This window comes from Aspergillus oryzae, chromosome 2 (genome assembly GCF_000184455.2).
Source record: "Aspergillus oryzae RIB40 DNA, chromosome 2".
Lineage (NCBI taxonomy): Eukaryota > Fungi > Ascomycota > Eurotiomycetes > Eurotiales > Aspergillaceae > Aspergillus > Aspergillus oryzae.
This window is the reverse complement of record NC_036436.1, coordinates 1,424,265-1,442,994: the sequence shown is the minus strand read 5'-3', so window position 1 is coordinate 1,442,994 and position 18,730 is coordinate 1,424,265. Positions and strand designations below refer to the sequence as shown.

Here is an 18,730-nt window from a genome sequence, read left to right as displayed (position 1 = left end):
AATATTCAACGGTTGCATCGCAAGTAAAATAACATCGCCACGCTTAATAAGACGAATGATACCACTTAGTGATCGTAAAGAAGAAACTATAATATGTACCCAAGGCCATAAACTAGATCAGTCAATCACTGGTAAATTGCATCCACTTAGTATCAGGATTGTGGATGTCGCTAGAGAGGTTTTGCTGCGCATCGGGTTCGAAGCAGGGGATGGCGGTAAACTCATCCAATTCTTGCGGGAAGTTGGACACAAAATGATCAAAACCAAAACGAGGCATCGGGGGTAACGAAGCTGCATGAGAGGCGGAATAGTCCGATAATGTGGTAATCTCTGTATTTGCGACGTCACCTTCCATAGGGTCGTTGCCACCAGAAGTGCCGGTCATTGGAGTAACAGGGACTGGTGGAATGCTGCTCCTCCCAGCCGGATACTGCTCTTGGAAAGGAACAAGCTCGGGTGACATTGGCCCAGTTTTCCAGAGCATCTCCCAATTCTTGAAGCGATCATATGCTGACTCCATTGAACCAGGATTGTCCGGTGCTTGTCTTTCACTCCAATCTTCGAGACGGCGAATGGCTCTCTCGAGAGTCTCAATTACACTAACAGCAGAGCGTGCAGATCCCACGCCCATGGACATAATCTTGATTAAGACCATGCCTTTTTCAAGCGCTTCACGTAACCGTTCGGTTCGCTTCGTCAAACTCTGTGCGAGGATAACAAGGAGAGCAGCTCGGCAAGAGCTAAATTCAGTGAACGATGCCCGAGCAAGACCGGACTCATCTCGGAGTAGCTGGCAGAGATTAATAATTTCGAGAGCAGCTTCTACACAATCTGTGATAAGTGTCGACCTATTCTTTGATACACCTGAAGGTGTCTTAAACGGTGGGGCTTGAGGTGTGGCTGCACTGAGTATCTTCATGTTGCTGAATAGGAATGGGCGCCCAAGGAAAATGCGAGTCAGGCAGTAATCTAGTTTCAAGTGAACATTCGAGCGGAATAGTGGTCCTGAAGGGTTCAAATCTCGACAATTGGTCTCTTCTGGCAGTGTAGCCCACCAATCGACGAGGTTCTTCCGCAAATTGAGTAGTCGTTCAAGGCAATCCTGCTGTTGACCCCTGCGAGATTTTCGCAAGGCAGATCTTTTTTATAACGTCAGCTAAAGTCTAGGGCAGAAAAGACAAAAGTCAATACGCACATCTCATTGGCAACTTCGCCAAGCTTGAGAGTTAGAGTGATCAACGTCACCATATTAGTATGATTTGAGACCTGCCCCGTTAGGTTCAAGCCCGGAAAATCAACCGGCATGGCAGCATCCACATCCGAATCTGACAAAGATACGGGTCGCCCGTGAAGAATACTGACACGTCTAGAACAGAGTAAGTATTAAGTTCAGGGTACAAGGCCAAGAATTTCTCACTTTTCAATAGTATAAGCTGTCCAGAAAACTCGATTGCGGACCTCGATCATTCGAGGGGAGAGTCCTTCACCCTGGTATCTCCGGTGCATGCCATTCTGAATAGCCATTTTAAGGGCTAGACCAAAGTAGGTATAGCAAAGGCCCGAGGTGTCGAGAGGCAATAAATAAGTTCCGATCAATAAGCAAGCCTGTACGCTCCGGATGGAGACTGTTGCAAGGATATCTGGAACCAGCTTCGAAGCGAACTGATAGAACGTCAAGCCGACTTCATCTTCCGAGAAGTGATGATCCTCCATCGACGATAGGTCGACGGGCGGCCGGTTGACGGGAATGGCCGACTCCATATGAGCAAACTGTGTCCCAACGGCCAGGACCATAAGTATCGAACATACGGAGCCAGCATCATTGGAAGAAAGGCTCGATGGGTTAGTATAACAAATGTTCAACTTCTCTCGTATCCAGTCTTCTTCGACATAGAAGTTATTGGTCTGCGCATATTTGAAGAATATTTGAACGAGAAAATCGGCTACGAAACGTGGTGGTAGGCACGTCACCGACGCCGACACTAAGGAGGAACCCGATTGGAGCTGTGTCGCCCGCCATCGCTCTTCAAATGGGTCTGTTTCGGTAGACGCCTTCAAGGATCAGCAGGCAGTATGACCAGCGAAGGAGTGGTGGCTTTACCTCTGGTGCTGCTGTTTTCATCCATTCATCTATCTTCTGTCGAATTTTCATAGACAAGTTCAGATAGGAAAACTCTCCGGAATATTCTGCAGTCGCTCGAATTAGAAAAGGAACCAGCACACAAGGCTGTGGCTAATAGCCAAAAATGCAAGTTCGGACGAAAGCACGCACGTGTTGTATTATCGGGTAAAGCTTTCACCATATAATCCTCATCGTCGATGGCCAAATCCTCGAAATCCTCCTCGTCAAGGCGAACCGAAGGGCTTGCATCTGTGAAAGAATGACGATGTCGATGCTTTAGCTCCTCGGCGGTTTTACGGAGGGACTGAATATCAAATGAGATGTTCGGAACATAATGCTGAAGGATCCGTTCCATGTACCGAATTCGTTCCGAATCCACCAGATTCTGTCGACTAAGGCCGGCATTCCGTTCGAGGAGACTAGATATACGATAGATTATAAGTATTTCGAGCTAAGAGGCCAAGAAAAAGTTGTAGGGGTCGTACGAGATCGACGAGGACCGAGCAATCTTCTCCGCATGGTCGGGGTGTGTGAAAACGCATTGGCGGCGATAACGCAAACATCTGCGACAAGGTACTCCTCCTTCACATTTTTCCTTCACCCGGCGACATCCATCACAGCTGGAAATCAGGAATGGCGTGTTAGTATACATAGCTCTCCCCCGATGATTACTGGGATTAGAAGCCACGTGCGACAGCTACTTACGCTCGAACAGCTCTTTTGCGGTTTTCTTCGGAGACGCGGGGTCGTTTCTGCTGACCGAGTCCAGCTGGTGTTGGTAGACCACTGTCCATGGTAAAATGTAGGGCAAGAGGTCAAGGGGGCCAGAATAAACGAGGGAGCATGGTATGGATATACCAATAATAATAAGAAAGGGTCGGGGGAGGTTTAGGGTGCAGTGGCTGCCGGAACTATAGTCATGGGGGGAAAGAAGGAGAAAAAGTACCCAAGCGTACGGTTAGTTTAGTGACATAATTTTCTCTGATTGGAAGTTCGATTGAAATTTCCACTTTGATAAGCACGCGGGTACAATTACCTATTCATTACACCGCCCCGCATGAGAAGATAACCGAATCTGGGGACTGGTATTATATCCGATACCAAAACCAGTATTGAAACAAACCATTGTACATACTGTACGAAGTATATATTTCCATTCCTCTTATCTACTCCGTATATGCAAATGGATTCTATATATATATATCGGATACTGTCTCTGTACAACTGAACGGCGTCTTTACTATACTTTAGTCCTTTCGAGGCACACAGTCACTCATGTTGTTTTCCCAATAACTCCACCTAGAAGCCATCGACCTCCATCCCCAATCCCTGTTCTTTACCAAGATCCAATAGGGTCTTTCCGATGGTGAGATCCATGATTCCCATGCCCACGCATTTAAATACCACGTTATGCGTGTCCGAGACAGGGATCGGCTCGGATTTCCCGAGCTTCCCATATATTTCTCCAATCTCAATCAACTGGTCTTCTTTGACGTGCGCATCGATCAGCTCGCCCGATTCTTCCAGGCATGCCTCCTTCGAGTCGACGTAGATTTGGCTCCCACCCGAGAGGAGAGTTTCCGTATCAATCTCTTTCATATGAGGTCTGTAGGAACCAATGAGAGAGATAAATCGCTGCTTGAATGGCTGGAGGTAGGCATAGGGGAAGTTAGGCTCCGTAGAAGGCGTACAGCTAAAGATAACGTCGCATGCTGCTAGTGCAGCCTGCAGTTGTTCTTGATAGTTAGGCGTATCCTCTTTTGCGAGTGTTGTAAATGTAACACCAGGGTGAGCGGATTGCAGCTCTGCAATAATATCCTTCATTTCATCCAGCCTCTTACGACCCCGGTTTATAAGGGTAACGCTGCGGACCTGATCCGGGACGAGGAGAAGCGCAAGCCGTGCGTGCCACTCGGCCTGTCTTCCAGAGCCAAAGATCACAATTCTCTCCTTCTTCAGGGAATTGCAACGAACAAATAGTGTCATAACCGCAAGTGCAGTACGGAAGGCAGTTACTTCGTTTGCGCTAAGCAAACCTAGCAATCTACCCTCTGGAGAGAAGATGTTGATGACTGCGGTAAGGCCTTGTGCCTGAGAAAGGGTCACGATCTTGATCCCTGTGTTCGTAGTATTCGAAGTCGGCATGAAAAGCGACATGTTCTGGTCTTTGGTCGTTATCGATGTACGGAGTGGTTGGTGGATGAGTCGCTCCGACTCAGGAGTTGCCGCCTGAGACGACACTTCCACCAGGGACTCAGACAGAGCATCGAGAAGTGTATAACATTGCTCCCGATTCAGCTCTCTGAAAAAGCGAGCAACGGCTGGCTCTGGCAAAAGATACATTGTCAAGGTATATCTGCTGTATCGTTTGTTCGGTCTTTGTGCAATGCTCGATCAGAGCAGAGATATGTTAAACTAGTTGTCTGCGCTATTATGAAGCCAAAGGTAATGCAAGGTTCCCATCAAGCAATGCAAGAGAGTAGCTTCCATGTGGGCTAATAATGGGAGCGCGGGGCTTTATCTAGACGATCAACTCCGCCGGGAAAATGGATTCTGCGGGGTGCTTGATTTCCCGGCGGAATCGATTTACGAGGTTACACACTCTCTTACAAAAAGTCTTATATAAGAACCAGTGGACAACAAATGAATCTAATTTCGTTATCATTCATCAATTCGCCAAATAGGAGTCGCTAACGCCATCTATATGCAATCCGCCCAACAACAGAGCGAGGGAATCAATCAAAATGCCAACAACATGCGAGCCTGGGATTACGCCAAAAGAAAGAAATGAAAGCTAAGGCTGAAGGGAAAAAGGGAAGGAAAGATAATCAGTTGCTGCGGCGGAACGCCAGGCGTGCCCTGCGCTTGAGCTCCTCGAACATCGCCTCCTGGGATTGCTTGGTGCGGCCAACAGCCTCGGTGTTCTCAATAGCGCGTCTCATCAGGAAGCCCATGCACTCCTTGACAGATCCCCAGGTCAAAAGCTTGAAGACATTGGGCGACTCCATAGAGGCGCCCTTCATCACCTCAGCACTCTGGAAGCCTTGCAGAAGTTCGCAGCTGACCTCGTCAGCCATTCCCTGCAGCTGAGCATAGGACAGATCAACACCGTGGTTCTCTCCCTTCATCGCCTGCTCAGTACGAAGAGCATGTGCCTTGCGAACGGAGTCCCGGTTGTGGGTGGCGATAATAACGTTGACAGATGGCAGGTCAGTCTGGTGCTTCTCAGATGCAGACTTCAGCATCGAGTTGTACTTGCGGGTCAGAAGGGCTTCCACAACACCGTCGTAGCATTGGTCGGTTTCCTCCTTGGTGGACCAGATCAAGTGACGAGGCTCAGTCTTGAGATACGCGCCGCGGACCAGCTTGACACCAAGAGTGTAACCTTCCTGGCGGGAGATTTCAAGGTGCTTGGCAAGGGTTGTCGGAGTGGAGCAGAGATAAGCCTGATAAGTGTTGTAGAAGATGGCACGGCCAGGGGTCTGAGAGTTGCAGTATTTCTGATACTTCATGGTCCATTCTTCAATACCGGGTTGGACGGCCTGCTCCTCGGCATCCACGAGCAGGCGCACGTTCCGCGAGATAGCCAAATCGCAGACCTTTTGAATCGCACGGTCCATGAATTCAGTTGGTGCAGCCTGACGCTGCAGGACATCAAGCGCCTGAACACCCATGCCGGTGAATCTATACCAGTTAGTTTGCATTTGGATTCAAGATGAAGGATTGGACAAAGAACTTACTTCAGGGCCACGAAGTCTCCCTCCTGCGCCATGTCGACGGTCTGCAGGGTTCCATCCAGCCACATCTGGATTTCCTCACGGGCTGCTTGCTCATCCTTTGGGTCCACATTGCTCTCTCCAACTAGGACCTCCTTGGCATATCCAAGCAGCACACCTCTGTATCCAAGACGCTTAATGTCTTCAATGGACCGTTGGACCTCAAGCTTGTTTTCGCCAGCGTTGAACTGCTTGTAAATGGTATGCTTGACGAGCATATTCAACAGAGGGTTCTTGGCCACATCCAGAAGTGCAGTCTTAGGATGCGCCAGCATCGACAGCGTCTTGATGCATGGCTTCAGAAGAAGTGAAGAGGACGAGACGGACAGAATCACGAGGGAGCGCAAAACCGATGAGATGGGAAGCTTTGCCAAAGGGGACAACTCCTGCTTGGGAGTCTGGGGTTCTTGCTGCCACACATTGTTCGTTGTTGTTGTCGAAGTCGCCACCGATGACTTAGGGTTGCTGGTGCGGCTGACGTATCTTGGGGTCAGAACGGAGGAGGGGGTGCCAGCGAGGGGGCGCAAAGGACGGCGAGCTGCTTTCATTGTGATGGTAGGTATAGAGCTGACTGTCTCTGGTCGAGGTATGGGTGTGGACAAGTCAAGTAGACAGGAAGATGGTTAAGTAGGGAATAAAAGTACGGAAATATGAATAAGTACTTCCGGAGGAATCCACCGTAATTGAGGGGGAAAAATTAGACCGGTAGCTTTCCATGACATTTCTTTGACCATAGTAAAAAGTCATGATTAGAGATAGACGGGTAAAGGGGTTAGCCGGTGGAAACCGCAAGGCAGCCGGTCTGAAGAACAAAAAGATTGTTGGTTGGTAATGACTAAAGAATACCTGGCGTGTGACGTCCGCGTGGTGGCGCTGTGAGTGAGTATTACACTCCAATACCGTCACGACAAAGTTTCTTTTCGCCCTGATCTACCCACCGTATCTACTGAATTGGTTAGTTTGAGATCGACTAAGATCGACGGCTACTGTACAGTACGGGGTATGTTCTAGTTAAAATGGCCTTACTCTACTTTTACATTCCGCTTGAGGTTAGAGACATGTAGGTTGGTATGTTCTGACGTAGTCGAATAGGACAGTTTATCTTCTCCTCGTCTGGCGAATATGGTAATACTTACAGAATACAGGGTCATGCGTTATCAAGAATTTTCCAGAGGTTCTTGATAAGAACAGCCGTGCCAAAGATGAACCATCAAATGGGGCGAATTACCTTTGATCACCGACCGGTTCACGGGCCGGGAAGAAAGGCCCCACCGGAGGATAAATTCCTTGACCGGGCCGGTAAACTGTCCAATCGCAGCTGCTGCCGATCCTTGCCGGTAAGCTAGTCCGACACCAGCCGGTTTATCTGTTACCTAAGATCGTTGGCCTTGCAGTTCAACCGCCTGGAGATTTCCTGTACTAGTACCAATCAAGTCTAGTAGCTCATCTAGAAGGCGACACTTGGACCACCTTGAACAGGATAAGCTGGCATATCATGCAACGCGGTTCCAATCATTGACTTCAATGAGCCTCAAGCTTTTTAGATCAATCCCACTAAATGACAGGAGGCTGTACGGTGCGGACACTTCGAAGTTCGAACCTCTACTCCGGAGTATGAACTATATAATATTTGTCATATGATCTTCAAAACTTTCAGATTTGCTCAATAAATCTATACTAGAAAAGAACTGATCATCTTGTATGATAGGCGCACGCAACCCATGAAGATCATTAGGTTGGTATTTGAAAAATCTGATCCCCGTGTGCCCTTAATATCGGCATCATTTTTTGCAGCGGATACGCTGTAAACCTGGGGTAGTAAGGTTATCAAATTCCCCACAAAGGTTACCAACTAAGTCGCCTGGAAATGTTCCTGCGCCAGTGGCAACGACCTTCTGGAAGGTCCAACCTAATTTCCATATGTAATATAGTATGGTGCTAAAAGTGATTGGCGATAACGATTAGGCCAACTGGGCAATGGTCACGCTGTCCAGGTGCCTTATTGCTTCTACTATGGGCATAGTTGGGATATCTCAAACAACCTCGATCTATACAAATGACTGAGGCAGTAAATAGCATGGGGTTGTGTGTTTGCTCGTCAGTATATTGTCTGGTCCGAGTCAAGTGATCTCTAAGCTCTGCATCATGGGGACGGGCTTCCTGTGATAGGTTCTTTACCTTCTGATTCTTGCGTCGGCGGCTCGTAGGACAATGAGTTTATCTTCAGGGGACTAGTGGATCGATTTGACCATGCAGCTTACGCTAGTCTCAACGCCACGTGGCTTAGATATAAATGGACTCTGCAGCTGATGAATGTAGAAGATCTCTACGTGTTACGTTGTTTTTAACTGTCATCATAACTCTTGTGACTTGTGTACAATCTTATTTTTCTATTTTCTAGTGTCACTCTCTTCCATTAGTAATTTTATATTTATTTATTCTTAAATTTCCTTAGTATGTACTGGAACACACGGAGGCTTGGCAGTCTGTCCAAGAATGCTGTGTTGTCATGATGTACTTGTGTCTGTGCATTCCTGAATACATCTCAACCAACACGTCACAAGTGATAATTCTGGTCATGATTGGACGTGAATTGTATCACAGAACTATTATTCTAATCTTTCATTCTTCGAATTTCTACTCCCTGCTTGGTTAATTCCATATCTGGCCGTGATTGAGAAATGGTATGTAACATTTACTTCGATGTACTGAATACAAGGGTCCATTGCCCACGTGAGCAATGGAAGTACCAAACTACGTCATAGACAACCCTAAAATGCGGGGAAGAAAAAACATGACAGTAAGAAAAAGATCCCGTCAATGCCGAAGACGCAAAACAATCTGAAATCCTTCTTGTGTAGCAATATAGATGGTAGTAAATTATCATAATAAAAATGTCATATACACAATCAACACAGTAGTAATAACACACCGAATATAGGAAGTATTATGTACATTTTGCCCATCCTACATAAGAGAAATGCAATGCCGGGCCGGTTGGTTTCGTCCCACCCGGAATGTGTACCGGACCGTATCAGTACTCGCGGGAATGCTGGAGGATGCGCAACCTGCCCGTGTACCGGTACGGACAATATTGTATTAAGCAGAGAGAAAATTAATTCTAATTAAGAAATAAAAAAAAAAAAGAAAGAGAAAAAGGTAATTGCCGGTTAAAATAGCTGACTAACACCGCTACTAAATCCGAGAGCTTCCCCGCAGTACTTTTCTCCTCTTCTCCTTCTCCTCAGCTTCAATCTCTACGCTTCTTTTTTGAGCTCATCAATCCTATAGATCAGGACGGGAGATTGAGTAGAAGAGTACCATCACAATGCAGTCTTCATTGCTTCTTCGTGCTAGGGGCCTTCCATTGGCCAAGTCCTCTTTTGCCCGCTCCAGCATCCGGGCGATGGGATCCTACGCCACCTTCAAGGTTCCCCGTATTGACAACGAACCCAACGTGAGCTTCGACTTTGTGCCCTTATGATTGCTTGTCTCGCGATACTGATATCAGATAGAAACACTATGCCCCTGGTTCTCCCGATCGCAAGGGTCTCGAGGAAGCCCTGGCGAAGCACAAGCAAAGCGCTCCCCTCACTGTTCCCTTAGTGATTGCTGGAAAGGAGGTTAGTTGAGCACCCAGAAAGCACTTCACAGAATCAGCGCTTACAAACATCACAGATCAAGAGCTCTGAAACCTTCACACAAGCCAACCCCGCTACCCATGCTCCTTTGGCCACATACTCTCATGCCACCGCCTCGGATGTCCAGGCCGCCATCGACGCCGCTCTTAAGGCCCGCGAGTCTTGGGCTTCCACTTCGTTTGCTGAACGTGCCAGCATCTTCCTCAAGGCGGCCGACTTGATTTCCACCAAGTACCGCTACGATATCATGGCCTTGACCATGCACGGTCAGGGCAAGAACGCCTGGCAGGCCGAAATTGACTCCGCCGCCGAGCTGTGCGACTTCTTCCGTTTCGGTGTCAAGTACGCTGAGGACCTGTACGCTCAGCAGCCTGTTCACAACTCTCCCGGCGTTTGGAAGTGAGTATCTTACCTGCAGAGTTTCTTTACAGTGACTAACAGGAACCAGCCGCGTCGAGTACCGTGCCCTGGAGGGATTCGTCTATGCTATCAGTCCTTTCAACTTCACTGCCATTGGTGGTAACTTGGCTGGTGCCCCTGCTCTGATGGGTAACGTTGTTGTCTGGAAGCCCTCTCCTTCCGCCATTGCGTCCAACTGGCTCGTTCACGAGATCCTCCTGGAGGCTGGTCTCCCCAAGAATGTCATCCAGTTCGTCCCTGGTGACGCTGAGGAGGTTACCAACACCGTCCTCAACCACCCCGAGTTTGCTGCTCTTCACTTCACTGGCAGCACCAGCGTGTTCCGTAGCCTCTACGGCCAGATTGCCAACCGTGTTGCTGAGGGCAAGTACCGCAGCTACCCTCGCATTGTCGGTGAAACCGGCGGAAAGAACTTCCATCTCATTCACAAGTCGGCCGATATTCGCAATGCGGCCGTCCAAACCGTCCGTGGCGCCTTCGAGTTCCAGGGACAGAAGTGCAGTGCGACCTCCCGCGCATACGTCGCCGCTTCCGTCGCCGATGAGTTCCTGGAGCAGGTTGCCACCGAGACCAAGAACCTCAAGGTCGGTGAGCCGACCGATTTCACCAACTTCTGCGGTCCTGTCATCCACGAGGCTTCTTTCAACAAGCTGGCGAAGGTGATCGACGAGGCCAAGAACGACCCTGAGCTCGAGCTCCTGGCCGGTGGTACCTACGACTCCTCCAAGGGCTGGTACATTCAGCCTACCGTCTACCGCACTTCCAACCCTGACCACCCTCTCCTGTCCCGTGAGCTTTTCGGCCCTGTCCTGGTCGTCCACGCCTACAACGACGCCACGGAGGCCGACTTCACCAAGATCTGCGAGAAGATCGACCAGACCGGCGAGTACGGTCTGACCGGAGCTGTGTTCGCGCAGGACCGCGAGGCTCTCCGCCAGGCGGATGACGCTCTCCGCAACACTGCCGGCAACTTCTACATCAACTGCAAGAGCACCGGTGCCGTTGTCGGCCAGCAGCCTTTCGGTGGTGCTCGCGCCAGTGGCACCAACGACAAGGCGGGCAGCGGAAACCTGCTCTCTCGTTTCGTCAGCTTGCGTTCCATGAAGGAGGAGTTCGTCCCTACCTACAACGTTGCCTACCCTAGCAACGCATAAATTGTGTCATGAAGGTCTTTTTTGGTTAATGTATTCCCCGATCTGTATCTGGTTTGTTAATTTGGTGGGATTGTCTATTTCTGCATAGTATTTTGGCGTTCATATGACATCTTTCCGCGCGACAAAAGTTCGCTGGGCATTGTACGAAGGTATATACCACATTAGTCAATGAATTTCATCGGGTTCATCCCCTGCACAAGCTCTATCTTTTACAATCTATAGATCTCTACTTCGCAGACCTCTCCAAGAACTTCCGCACACTCTCCATAGCACTCCGCGCATACTCCCCCATGTCATATTCCTTCCCTTCCCCGTCAGCCCCTCCATCAAAGATCTCCATGGAGAACCACCCCCGGAACCCGGTCTTCAGTACCGCTCTCCCAACCGGCTCAATAGGCAAATACCCCCCACCATACGGTCTGGGCCGATAATCATGACTCCACCGTGCCCTCGGCCAAGCCCCATCGATCATCTTCCCTTCGATCGGCCGCACAGGCTTATACGCATCCGACACCTGCAACAGATAAATCTTCTCCGCCGGGATCGTGCTCGCCAACTCCTCCATACTCTTCTCCAGCCGTCGATCCAGCTCTTCAACGGGCAAATCTTCAATTCGTCCTGTGGATGTCGTGGGATCGCCCCATTCAGACCCAGCCGTTTGGAACGTATCAAGACAGAGTCCGATATTAGGTCTATCGACTAGACGAACGACATTCCAGACATCTTTCCAGGTGGGCGCGTGCGTAGACCAGCACCAGTTCTCATACGCAAGACGCATGTTATGCGTTGCGAGGAGGTCGCAAAGCTCACGGAGATCGTTAATGATATTTTCTTGAGTTGCGGAGAGTTTGTCCAGGGGTGTATCTGTTGAGCCGACCTTTTATCATCCCATTAGTATCTTCAGACATACACTTCCACACTCAAACCCCGCATAACCCGTATTAAATATGAGGATAGGGAAAAATACCTGAAGTAAATCCGTTCCTACAGCCCTCATAACCTCAATCCACCCTTTGGCTCTCGCAAACGCATCCTCCCTCTCCTTCGACCCCCGCGGCCAGCCCTCAAAGTTCGCGAACGGTTGCAACATCATCACCTTCAGGTTCTTGGCTTCGCATTGTCTACGGATATCTTTTGCGACAGTGACGAGTTCGGCGTAGTTATCTTCTGCGACTTTGTGGCCGAGGAGGTCTGGGGCGTAGGAGACGATGTCCGGGAAGGCGAGCTCGATGCCGGTGAAGCCGGCTTGGTGGAGGACTTCGAGTTTGCGGGGGAGGGTGTCAGATTTGGATGTGCCTATTGAGCAGGTGGCGTACGATAGGGGGACTTGGTTTGTGTCGGTGGGCATTTTGTTTTGATTCTTTTTTGGGGGTTGTAGTAGTGTGTATTGGTTTGGTTTGGGGGTGGTTGGTTTGATTGTTAGGATTGTTGGGGGTTTGTATGGTTTTGAAATTATGTTTATTATGTTTGAGAGTTATGTCTGTAGTCTATTACTTAGTATAATAGCTAAAGTGAAGTCAAAGTCATATGTTTGTCGATCTTGTTTTCAATGTTGAGCATATGATGTAATGATGAGAGTCAAGACCAGTTAGGGTTCGCAGATCCACTTGACTCCAGAACGCGCTCTCAACGGTCTCGGAGATTGAAATTAACACAAAAGTACAAAGATCACGGACATAGTTCATCGTGACGTCCCAGTGGCATGATGTAATCACAGCGTCTTGTTCCTAGACTCAATTGACCAGCCTTTATTGCCACAATGCTATTCAAGTATGCGCGGAATTCAGCGATGATCTTCAACACCAGACTTAACTCTTTAGATGACTCTTTTTCTTCCAGAGTAAAGCGCGACAATGCCGTCAGAAGACCAGAACCAACAGTTCAAACGCATTGGCATCGTTGGAGCCGGGAACATGGGCTCCATGATGGCCTTTGCGTTCTCGGAGCTCGGTCTTGATGTTTCTATCTGGGACGTCAAGAAAGAGAATGTTGACCAGCTCTTGCAATCGGCTAAGGATATTAAAGGCCAAGGAAAGATCGAAGGATTTGAAGATATTGGCGAATTCACCCAGAGCTTAGAGGGTCAGGGAGAGCGGAAACTGTTCATCTTCTCCATCACTCATGGCGATCCCGCGGACTCCGTTCTTAGTAAGATCAAGCATGCATTGAAGAAAGGCGACATTATCCTAGACGGTGGAAATGAGAACTACCGACGCACGGAAAGGAGACAGAAGGAGTGCGAAGAAATCGGCGTTAGTTGGATTGGAACGGGTGTTTCCGGCGGATATCAATCCGCTCGCCGTGGGCCGAGCTTGTCTCCTGGTGGCGATGAGAAGGCGCTGGAGCTTGTACTACCTCTTTTGGAGCGCTACGCAGCCAAGGACCGCAAGACCGGTCAACCGTGTGTAGCCAGAGTTGGTCCTGCGGGCTCGGGGCATTTTGTCAAGATGGTACACAACGGCATCGAGGGTGGCATGCTTTCGGCGGTCGCCGAGGCTTGGTCTATTCTTCATTACGGGCTAGGGCTCAAGTATGATGAGATCGGAGACATCTTTGATGAATGGAATCAGAAGGGCGAACTAAGGAATAATTTCCTCCTCGATATTGGAGCCGACGTATGCCACAGGAGAAAATCCCCCGAAGGAGACGGCAAAGGCGAAGGAATCGGTGAGAAGAACGAATACGTCCTTGATGATGTTCTCGACAAGGTTGTGCAAGATGACGACGACACCGAAGGCACCCCCTACTGGTGTGTGATGGAGACGGCCAATCGTCATGTTTCTGCACCGACCATTGCAACCGGTCATTACATGCGTATCGCCAGTGGTAATCGTGCAGAACGGCTGCGAGTGGCGGAAAAATTGCGAATGCCAAAGCCCAAGCCCATTGAGGGCATCAAGGACCGACGGCTTTTCATTGAAGATCTACGGCGAGCAGTGTACTGTTGCTTCCTGTCGTCCTTCTGTCAGGGTCTCGAACTAATTGCCCGCGCCTCTGATGACGAAGGATGGAATATTGACCTGAGCAAATGTCTCCAGATCTGGCGTGGCGGTTGTATTATTCAGTCAGAAGCTATTGCCGACCTTCTACAGCCTTTGCTTAAAAAGGACGTGCACTATACAAATCTGAAAGACATCGACGAAGTCGCTCATGCATTGAAACATAATTTTGACTCTCTCAAACGGATTGTAATTGACTCGACAGTGTTCGATCAATACATCCCGGCGATTTCCGCGACCTTGGAGTACCTGAAATATGCGGGTGGGACGATGCTACCAACGAAATTCATGGAAGCCCAGATGGACTTATTCGGTGCCCATGCATATTACAAGCCAGGAGTACCCGGTGAGGATCCAGGACCGGTCAAGAAGGGTCCTCATCACTATGAGTGGCGGCCAGCTTAAGTCTGTGTATAGTCGGTTGTATAAGATCTCTCCTATTTTGGATTAGAAACACCACATCGGGTAGTTCCATTGATAGTTCTTTATTTTACGGAATAGACGTCAAAGCTACAGGGTCAATGCCATCCTATTGTAAGCCCTATTATATATACAGGCGAACAGCATGCAAGGAGGTAGTAGATCATTCGTTGCAGTTGTAGTAACATTAATTAAGCTTAACGTTATCCATAAGGGATATCCATGGCTAATTTATCCGTGACTATTGTTATTTGAATCTGTAAATATGACAAAGTATTTTCGTTCTTCTTTCCCTCTAAAGGAGAATGATTGGTGCCTGGCTGCCTAAGGAACCGCACACGTGGGGAAACTGATAAGGCGTGATTACCCAATCGGGGGAGAAAATGACCCCGCCCTCAGAATTTATCGCCAAAGGAAATTCCCAGTTGCATTGGATGCCCTCATTTCCTCTACTTCGCCGTTCCCTCGCAACCCTCATTACTAAACCCCTCAGAAGAATCGAGTCTGCCAAGCAACTTGCCGAAAGAATGGCTTCTCTTCCTAACACATACGCGGGTTCGTTTCCCCTCATTCCGCGACATGAGCAACTGATACTGACACAATCGTTCTTGTAGACCCCGTCCGTATCGCCGTCATCGGTGGAACTGGTCTCCGCGAACTCCCTGGTTTCACTCAGGTTGCTTCCTTGAACATCTCGACTCCTTGGGGCACTCCCTCCTCCCCGATCACGATCCTGCATCACCAGTGCTCTCACAACAAACAGACCGTTGCTGTTGCTTTCCTTAGTCGCCACGGCTTGCACCATCAGATTGCGCCCCATGAGGTGCCTGCCCGCGCCAACATCGCGGCCCTGCGCTCCATTGGTGTCCGCACCATCATTGCCTTCTCGGCCGTCGGCAGCTTGCAAGAGGAGATCAAGCCCCGCGACTTCGTGATCCCAGACCAGGTCATTGACCGTACCAAGGGCATCCGGCCTTTCACATTCTTCGAGGGAGGTGTGGTTGCTCACGTTCCTTTCGGAGACCCGTTCGATGAGGGTGTTGCCAAGGTTGTGAGGGCTTGCGGCCACAGCCTCGAAGGCGAGGGTGTTGTGCTGCATGACCGCGGCACATTGGTGTGCATGGGTATGTTATTCGCCCAATCTGATCGTTCTAACAGGTATCAATATAATCGGTTGCTGACTTCCTTCCCAGAGGGACCTCAATTCTCCACTCGCGCCGAGAGTAAGCTCTACCGCTCCTGGGGTGGCAGCGTCATCAACATGTCTTGTCTTCCTGAGGCGAAGCTGGCTCGTGAGGCCGAGATTGCCTACCAGATGATTTGCATGTCCACTGACTATGACTGCTGGCATGAGGCTACCGCAGATGTCACTGTGGAAATGGTCATGGGAAATATGAAGGCCAATGCTGAGAACGCTAAGCACTTCGTGACTGCCGTCCTCGATGAGCTCGCCTCTGACAAGAACTCGGAACTTGTCCAAGCTAAGCATGTGGAAGGCTCTGTCAAGTTCGGTCTCAGCACCGCCCAGCCTAACTGGAGCCCTGAAGCTAGAGAGAGGATGAACTGGCTTTTCCCTGGATACTTCAACTAATTCATTTGCTATTAGAGAAGGTGCCTGAACATACCAACATACACATGTTTCCATTGCGATAGATGTTTATAGTTGATTATGAACTTATGAAATAAAGCCTGTGCCCATGATGCATTCTTCATGACTGCTCCTATTCTGTTCTTCTTTATTCGTCATAGCGCCGTGTTATCACTTTCATTTTCCATCACATCAGGGATTGGCGACGAGACAAACAAATATTCACTGAGTGTGGGCCATGTCGCCGAGAAATCTTGCGCACAATTTGATACAAAGAGGCTGATTATGTCGTCGCTGCCTGTCACACGCAAGTATCCTTTAACACATACACATACTCCCATGAATCATTTGTCCTCACCATCTGCTCCGTCAGCCACGGCCATGGACTACATCATAGATCCTGAGGGAGATATGCTCCTGATCGTGGAGGAGTGCTCGGGAAATCTCCATCTGGATTTGGTTCAAAAAGGTAATCATCTCCGGCCCACTAAGCTTTGTTTGCAGATACACTAATCTTGTTGTGTTGTATGCTAGAATCCTCAGCACTAGCAGATTTTCCTCTAGGACCTACTCCAGACGTGCAGACAATCGACGAGCCGGTTCTGAGCCCAACTCAGTCCCAGTCCCAGTCTCAGCTCCCGCTAGACAACGCTTCCTCTGCAGGTAACAGTGGTCAGCCTGTCGCCATTGCCAAAACGGTGATGCTCAAGATTCGTGTCTCCTCGAAACATTTGACTCTTGCATCTTCATACTTTCGCCAGAGGCTAGTCCCAGAGACCGACGATCACAGGCCAGTCGAAAAAGACGTTGTCCCGGCATGTGTTGAAGATGTCGATGCCTTGCTCATAATGCTGGACATCATTCATGGTCAAACTAGGAAAGTACCGCGTTCAATTACCTTCAAGAAGTTGTTCATGATTGCGGTGCTCGTGGAGCACTATGAATGTGTAGAAGCAATGGAAGCATTTGCCGAAGTGTGGGCCGAGAAACTCAAGGGGGAGATTCCTGTAGTGTATTCAGAGGACTTGGTTAAGTGGATCGGTATCGCTTGGATCTTCCGACTTGAGAGTCTGTTCCAAAAGACTACTCGTACTGCCATCCGAAGATGCACCGGGCCAATCTCCGCCATGGACGTTCCAATCCCGCTTGCGTTAATCGGTGAGCTGCCTATAATATACTCTCTTGCCTATTGTTTATTTGGCGTGACCGATAGATGCTAATGACCTTTCTGAAACAGAGGAAATTGAGTATACCCGGCAGAGCACCGTGGATGATATAGTCGACCGTCTTTCCAGGCGAATCAACTGGGAGCTAATGCCCGACACCAATCTTTACTGCTGCAAAGACTGCGACACCATGGTACTCGGGGCTCTTGTCCGCCAGCTGAAGATTCATGAGCTCTACCCACTGCCATTGCCTCCTTTCCGAGGGTTTAGTGTAGATTTCTTGCTGCAAACATTGGCCACATTGCCCGAGCCCCGTTGCCATGAGCTGGTTCATTCAATCTGCGGAAAGTTATCCAAGTGTCACCTGATGCCGAAGGCGAAGGATATAGTGGAGAAAGTGAACAAAGAGGTAACAGGTCTAGTGCTCAGAAACGCTCACTTCTGACCGGCATACAGCCAGCCCACGACTTGAGATTCTTTCTATCTGTGGGTCGTCCAGGCAGGATCATGGTACGAGAGGAAAACTTCTGGTGAATCGTTGGTACTGGAGAGGGTTGGGATTTGGTCTAAGACGAAATGCCTGTCATAAGGACTTTGGGATGGTATGGATCTTCGCGATCAATCAATACTGGAGTTACCGGCTTGTGATGTCTCACGTTTATGTTGAAAAGCCGGTTCGCATCTCCTATTAAGCTAGTTGGCCGGTGACAACCAATGCAGTGTTTTTAATTCGTGCAGCCCTGGATGGCCTCGAAAACTATTTCGACCCGCTCATGGCACGATTTATATTAAGTGGCCAAGACGGCCGAACGTCATCGCTACCCAGCTTGGCTCGAAATACTCCGTATGCAATAATCATAACATTAGCCTATAGGAGAAAATTGACCAAGGTACCACCAGGAGAACAAATGCCGCTGATAGGTGGAATCGATTCCCCAGCGAATTCGGAGCGGTTGGATGTCTCCTTTTCCAGTTTCCCGTCGACAAACATTGTTGTCGGACTATAGATGCCTTTTTAGGATTAGATACCGAGACATTACTTGCAGTCTAATTATTTTTAGACTTGTCGATCGGGAACTAATGTTGCTTTAATTTCCCAGATTCCCTCTTGAGCGTTGACATGGAATACAACCTTGTGGTCAGTGCTATACCGTTGGCTGTATAGGGTTCTGGAAGGTCACACTCTGACTGGTCACATGAAATTTCTCAGAATGAGGTAGAGAGAAGCGAATGGACATGTTCAAAAACATGGAAATGATCTCTCGAAGAGAAAAGAGAACAGGGAACGTCACTCCCCCCTGACGATCAAAGGATCCTTATCAGGTGATCGACAGGAAATCTTGCTGTTAAGGGGCTGCCCTAACTTGTTTGAACTCGCAAGCTAACATTTAACCGAATCGATCATCCCCCTCGGTTTTATTCATGCAAGTTATGAAGTCTTACC

General features: G+C 49.0%; 7 protein-coding genes across 7 annotated transcripts; 4 read left to right on the top strand and 3 right to left on the bottom strand.

Annotated features, from left to right (window-relative positions):
* Nucleotides 1–121: 121 nt before the first annotated feature.
* AO090001000551 (uncharacterized protein) lies at nucleotides 122–4,279 on the bottom strand (the record flags this gene model as incomplete). Its single annotated transcript, XM_023234603.1, has 11 exons — nucleotides 122–1,115; nucleotides 1,196–1,366; nucleotides 1,418–2,052; nucleotides 2,102–2,187; nucleotides 2,273–2,541; nucleotides 2,608–2,685; nucleotides 2,811–2,908; nucleotides 3,079–3,103; nucleotides 3,159–3,197; nucleotides 3,258–3,367; nucleotides 3,437–4,279. The coding sequence occupies 11 exons, from the start codon at nucleotides 4,277–4,279 to the stop codon at nucleotides 122–124; spliced, it is 3,348 nt and encodes a 1,115-aa protein (XP_023089711.1).
* Nucleotides 4,280–4,950: 671 nt separating this feature from the next.
* AO090001000550 (proline dehydrogenase family protein) lies at nucleotides 4,951–6,446 on the bottom strand (the record flags this gene model as incomplete). The annotated part of the gene is made up of 2 exons (XM_001819009.3): nucleotides 4,951–5,806; nucleotides 5,863–6,446. The coding sequence occupies 2 exons, from the start codon at nucleotides 6,444–6,446 to the stop codon at nucleotides 4,951–4,953; spliced, it is 1,440 nt and encodes a 479-aa protein (XP_001819061.1).
* Nucleotides 6,447–9,226: 2,780 nt separating this feature from the next.
* prnC (delta-1-pyrroline-5-carboxylate dehydrogenase prnC) lies at nucleotides 9,227–11,113 on the top strand (the record flags this gene model as incomplete). The annotated part of the gene is made up of 4 exons (XM_001819008.3): nucleotides 9,227–9,355; nucleotides 9,414–9,521; nucleotides 9,577–9,938; nucleotides 9,988–11,113. 4 exons carry the CDS (start codon nucleotides 9,227–9,229, stop codon nucleotides 11,111–11,113), a joined length of 1,725 nt encoding a protein of 574 aa, XP_001819060.1.
* A 226-nt stretch (nucleotides 11,114–11,339) lies between these two features.
* Nucleotides 11,340–12,461, bottom strand: AO090001000548 (sugar phosphate isomerase/epimerase family protein; the record flags this gene model as incomplete). Its single annotated transcript, XM_001819007.1, has 2 exons — nucleotides 11,340–11,990; nucleotides 12,081–12,461. The coding sequence occupies 2 exons, from the start codon at nucleotides 12,459–12,461 to the stop codon at nucleotides 11,340–11,342; spliced, it is 1,032 nt and encodes a 343-aa protein (XP_001819059.1).
* Nucleotides 12,462–12,966: 505 nt separating this feature from the next.
* Nucleotides 12,967–14,517, top strand: AO090001000547 (6-phosphogluconate dehydrogenase, decarboxylating; the record flags this gene model as incomplete). The annotated part of the gene is made up of 1 exon (XM_001819006.3): nucleotides 12,967–14,517. One exon carries the CDS (start codon nucleotides 12,967–12,969, stop codon nucleotides 14,515–14,517), a length of 1,551 nt encoding a protein of 516 aa, XP_001819058.1.
* A 542-nt stretch (nucleotides 14,518–15,059) lies between these two features.
* AO090001000546 (S-methyl-5-thioadenosine phosphorylase) lies at nucleotides 15,060–16,123 on the top strand (the record flags this gene model as incomplete). The annotated part of the gene is made up of 3 exons (XM_001819005.3): nucleotides 15,060–15,087; nucleotides 15,147–15,656; nucleotides 15,726–16,123. The coding sequence occupies 3 exons, from the start codon at nucleotides 15,060–15,062 to the stop codon at nucleotides 16,121–16,123; spliced, it is 936 nt and encodes a 311-aa protein (XP_001819057.1).
* Nucleotides 16,124–16,243: 120 nt separating this feature from the next.
* AO090001000545 (uncharacterized protein) lies at nucleotides 16,244–17,435 on the top strand (the record flags this gene model as incomplete). Its single annotated transcript, XM_023234602.1, has 3 exons — nucleotides 16,244–16,589; nucleotides 16,784–17,278; nucleotides 17,416–17,435. 3 exons carry the CDS (start codon nucleotides 16,244–16,246, stop codon nucleotides 17,433–17,435), a joined length of 861 nt encoding a protein of 286 aa, XP_023089710.1.
* Between the last annotated feature and the right edge of the window lie 1,295 nt (nucleotides 17,436–18,730).